The sequence below is a fragment of the Triticum urartu genome, chromosome 1 (assembly GCF_003073215.2).
Source record: "Triticum urartu cultivar G1812 chromosome 1, Tu2.1, whole genome shotgun sequence".
NCBI lineage: Eukaryota > Viridiplantae > Streptophyta > Magnoliopsida > Poales > Poaceae > Triticum > Triticum urartu.
In genome coordinates, this window is record NC_053022.1 from 250,838,275 (window position 1) to 250,843,266 (window position 4,992).

Consider the following 4,992-nt stretch of genomic DNA (forward strand, 5'->3'; position numbering starts at 1 on the left):
TATTAATCTTGGAATAGCATTAGCTCAATGAGCTATATGTTGTTAGGAATTACCAAAACCACTTAGGGATAGTTGCACTTTCACAAACCCCCAATTACGCAAAGTTGGACCTATTAGGGTATCTTGTACATTGACCCTCAAACCTCCCATATCTGTCTGGACCGCTGAAGTCATCCAACACGGTCCTGTTTCGATCCGCGGCGCCGCCCGAATATACTTTCTCCTACAAACCAGAGACAAATGTGGGGAGCTTTTGCACGAGTCCGGACCGCTCCCAGGCGAAGGGGCGGTCAGCCCGCTTCAATGCGGCACAGAGCCGCAATCCCCCTCCTCAAGCATCGCCGCACTCCGCCTCCCCGTCACCCACCTCGCCGGGCCCGTCCTCCTCTCCGATCGTAGAGGCGATGTCAGAGTCATGTTGCTCTGTGCTGACATATGACGTCGGCGGAAGCTCTTCATTCGCTGGTTCTTCGTGCCGCCATCATCGCTCTCTGCCCCCTTCGGCATCGACGGCGGCTGGCTCCTCCTCCAAGGAGCAGATCTTCATCTCATCAATTGAGGAGGAGGACCAAGCACCGTCGCGGCAACCGCCGCGGCTCCTCAAAGAGCCCGCTCTCACGGACAAAGATTTCATCTCTCAGATCGAGATAATGACGAAGCGATAGCTCTGTTACATGGGCTCGTCGCCTCCATCGCCGCCAGGACCCGTCGTCCCCGCTGTGCCAGCGCGTGAAGCGCGGGCCAATGTCCCTGCTCCGGCCTTTCAAGGAGGAGCTGGCCTTCACCCTGACAGCACCGTGGCGTCCAGATCGGACGACACGTGAAGGAGCCGACCTTGCCCCCACACCAGCACTGCGGTGTCCATATCATATGTCGGGTCAAGGAGGAGCCACCATCCCCGTCGCGCAACCGGTACAACCACATGGACGCGCCATCGTCGCCGCCGCGCCTCCACCGCCTCGCCGTCAAGGAGGAGTTGCCATCCGCCATCAAGAAGGCATGTGGCCACCTCTTCCACTACCCTAGAGGAGGCAGTTACGGTGGTGCCTCGAGCTCAAGAGCCGTCGTCTCCGTGGAGGAGCACGCGCCGAGGCAGCAGACGAGGTACGACCGACGCAATGCCGGCTGCCGCTCCGCGTTCGCCAAGAGCGACGTTGCGCCGGACTAGGTCCGCAACGCCCCTGACCTCGCCGCCACGTGGGCGCTCGACCGCTCCATTGACCATCGCGGAGATGGCCGCCAGGCGCCTTGACGGCGAGCTCGTCAAGATCAATGAGAGTGGTTGCTTAGCGGTATATGGGTTGCTGTTGGGGATGCCCTTACTTGTATATCATTGTGTCGGTTGGCAACAACAAAAAGAAGAAAATGAAAGGCAAGGTATATCCGCAAGACCAATATACCACCAATCATGATTGAGTACCGGTATATGGTATGACCTTCATTGAAAAAACATCGTTACAAAAAAATTCCATTGATTAATTAACCGGACACTCAGATCCATCGACACGGACAAAACAACACAACCAATTCTTCAGAAAAAAAACTAACATGGACACCGAAAACTTTAATAAAATACAAAACAACACATCCCCCGCGGCCCACAGAAGTGTACAATAATGCGCCGCTCCTCCATCACGGCCACCATAAAAAAGAATCATAAGCTATAGATGTATACCTGCAAATGAATCCTTAGCTTAACACTATTTGTTCCTCGTCTTGTCCTTCATGTACTATTTCATCTTAATAATCAACCGAGTATACGTAGAAATTAAGTGACGATCATGTACGTGAAGTTGCTGGGCCAGATCACAAGGCGCTCATGTCCTTGACGAAGCCGTACTTCTCCATGAATGGGTTCCTGATCTCCTTGGGCGGGTACTCGTGGATGCAGTCCGCCCACACGCCGGCGTCGGTGCCGGGCCTCTCCACCGTCCAGACGCAGCTGTTGCACTTGAACCCGGCGCCGAAGGTGAGCATGAGCACGCGGTCGCCCTTGTTGAGCCGCTTCTTGGCCTCCATGTAGGAGAGCACGTACCAGACGCTGCTGGCCGAGGTGTTGCCGAAGCGGTGCAGCGTCATGCGCGACGGCTCGATGTCGTGCTCCGTGAGGGTGAGCCCCTTGCCGACGCCGTCGATGACGGCGGCGCCGCCGGTGTGCACGCAGAAGTGGTCCACCCCGGCCTTCATCCGGATGGTGAGCGCGGAGGAGGGCTTCTTCTTGTTGGTGCGCGTGAGGAAGCGCGCCGAGAGCGTGGCGTAGGCGAGGCGGAGGAGCTCCGGGAGCGGGAGCACGCGGGGCGACAGCACGCGGAGGTTCTTGACGAAGGCGTGCACGGCGGCACGGGGGAGCTCCTTGCCGAGGTGGAAGCCGGGGCGGCCGGCGTCGTCCTCCATCTGGAGCGCGCAGTTGTAGGCCTCGTCGGAGGCGCCCGTGTGCGTGCGCACGACGTGGCGGAGGCGCAGCTTGGCGTGGGGGCGCAGCCGCGGCGAGTTGGTGAGGAAGTAGGCGCAGCCGCCGGAGCGGAAGAGGCAGTTCCCCAGCATGAAGGAGCGCCTGTTCCCCGGGTACCAGTTGGGCGCGATCGACTCCGACGTCATCACCAGCGCCACCTTGTTCGCGTGCGTTCTGCGGATCAATTTTTACCATGCACATTGTAAACACGGATCAATTTTTACCCCTAGACTAGAAAGTACTACAGATTCGCAGAGCGAAAAACAAGAAACATTTCCGTCTCAAATTCTTGAGGCCAATGGAACAGTACACTGGCAATTTGGCATGGACGCAGATGGCCGGAGCCGCAGTCTGCCATGCCGGACGCCATTACTCTCTGCTCTTCACTTCGCTATGGCGCAAGAGGCAGAGAAGAGGCAGAGGAGAGGAGGTTCGTCCGTCCACCGTCCACGTCAACATATTCACGCACCGTCTCCCTGCACCCATCTGCTACTGCTGCTGCACTGCAGCTACTAAAAGCGAACCAAACTTGGCGAGCCGGCATTGAAGCGATGCAGGACAAACTACACAGTACTGTACTACTACTAATAGTGGTAGGGCAGTTGGCTAACATGCAGAGCTGGTGCCTACACTGCACGATGCAGGCAGGGACAGGTAACTTCACCATCTCGCTGTTACTAACATTTATTCTGCGTCGATCTTGGCCCTTCATCACATGATTTGATCTAGCATCACATGGTGGATAGGATGGTCATATGGGACTACAGGGTAAGATGGATCCGCTCGTCTTGGGAGGCAGGTGAGTGGGCACTGAATTTATGGTCTTTTTTTTTGAGTTGGAATTTATGGTTCTTCTTATTGCTGTTAAAAATAGCAAGGTACCGCTCGGTGTACTGCAAAGTGTACTGTACTGCTCCCTAAAAAAAGTGTACTGTACTGCGGTTGTGTCTACTTTCTTGGGTTTCAAAGTTCACGGGTGGGAAAAATATGTATACATCTTTAATGGGAGTCCTTGTCCTGGGCACGTGACGGCCATATACATTTCACAGTGAGGTTTTTCTTCTCCCGGGTGACAATGGACATGGTACGAGAAAGATCATCTACCTAGTGCCATCTAGCTCAGCTCAGCAGCAAGCTGTAATCGACTACTCTACAGTAGAGAAGATAAATGGTCTGATCAGGATCAGAATAGCTCACCGGACGGATGCACAGCAAATAAATTGCTAGGGGCCACTGCGGCCCAACTTTAGGCTTTTGCCTGCCAATGCAATGCGCTATTCGGGCGTCTCAAACTCTCACCGACTGCACGCTTGTCGTACCACTACGCTTGGACCCGGATCGAGCGAGAGCCGAGCGTAAAAAACAATCAGTTGTTAGTGCTGGTTGAATCCAGGCCGTTGAATTATTGGACACTAGCCGTTGTATTAGTTGCGCAACAGAGAAGATAATGCTGGTTGGAGATGCGGGGAGAAAACAAGGGCACCTGAAGAAGTTGTTGGCGAGGTCGAGGGCGATGAGGGTGGCGCTACAGCCCATGCCGGTGAGGTTGAACACCTTCACGTCCTCCCGGAGGCCGTAGCGGCGCACCACCCTCGCCGACAGGGACGGCGCCGGGGAGAACATGGACACGTTCACGACGAGCAGGTCCACGTCGGCGGGGCGCAGGCCCAGCCCGCCCGGCGCGGCTGACCTGGCGAACAGCTCGTCGAGCACGGAGTGGAACGTCTCGTCCATCTCCTCCATGCCCTCGGCGACGCGGTCGGGGCTCGCGTCGCCCCCCGCGATGATGTTGCGCGGGCCGTACGTCTCCTCGCCGATGCCGGAGTTGACGATGACCTTGAGCAGGAACTTGTACTCCTCCAGCCCCAGCAGCTTGTTCCGTTGGATGATCTCGCCGCACAGATCCGTGGGGAGCTTGCGGTCGTCCGTCCCCTTGTAGCACACGTAGTCAACCAGATAGCACCGCCGCCGCCGGGACCGCTCCACCAGCAGCCGCACCAGCGCCGCCGCCGAGAGGGCCAGCAGCGTCAGCGTCACCATCGTCGCCAGCTCCATGTTTACCAGCGAGGAGAGATCTATCGACCGAGGCGGGCCGGGATTGCTAGCTAGCCAACCTAGATGTATGGCGACGGAGTTACCAATGCACAATGTGCGTGGTTCCCGCTCATGGAGATGGAGGCCAGAGCTGGGAGAGCCGGCGAGCTTAGACCTATGGACCTCCTCCTCTAATGGAGTAACATGCTATAGATAGTGTGGAGTGGGGTTGCCGGGTAGGTGTGGATGGGAGATTAATGGAAAGGTTTTGAGGAAGTGGAAGGAGGAGCGGAGGTTTTATAGAGAGAGGGGGCTCATGAGAAGCTTCTTCACATTTCCTGCTTATATTTTTCTTCGTTTTTTATCTTCACCTGCGTTCGACAAATGGTGTTTAAGCAGGGCAACGTGGCGTGCTTTTCCAATTATGGCGATTCAGAGGAATTGTAGCTCCACTGTGTTTCAGGGTATGATTTCCATTGATTTATATATAAAACGGAGCATGAGCC

General features: G+C 56.0%; 1 protein-coding gene across 1 annotated transcript; it reads right to left on the minus strand.

The window, feature by feature from the left end:
* Positions 1–1,409: 1,409 nt before the first annotated feature.
* On the minus strand, positions 1,410–4,766 carry LOC125556361 (3-ketoacyl-CoA synthase 12-like). Its single transcript, XM_048719117.1, has 2 exons — positions 3,936–4,766; positions 1,410–2,626 (listed from the first exon to the last, which is right to left on the minus strand). Exons 1-2 carry the CDS (start codon positions 4,505–4,507, stop codon positions 1,807–1,809), a joined length of 1,392 nt encoding a protein of 463 aa, XP_048575074.1. The 5' UTR covers positions 4,508–4,766; the 3' UTR covers positions 1,410–1,806.
* Between the last annotated feature and the right edge of the window lie 226 nt (positions 4,767–4,992).

Bases quoted from the DNA above. Each gene is read 5' to 3' on its own strand.
- LOC125556361 (XM_048719117.1), bottom strand. From the start codon at position 4,507: ATGGAGCTGGCGACGATGGTGACGCTGACGCTGCTGGCCCTCTCGGCG. The intron at 2,627-3,935 runs GTGCCCTTGTTT...ATTGATCCGCAG, and splicing joins CTCGCCAACAACTTCTTCAG to AACGCACGCGAACAAGGTGG.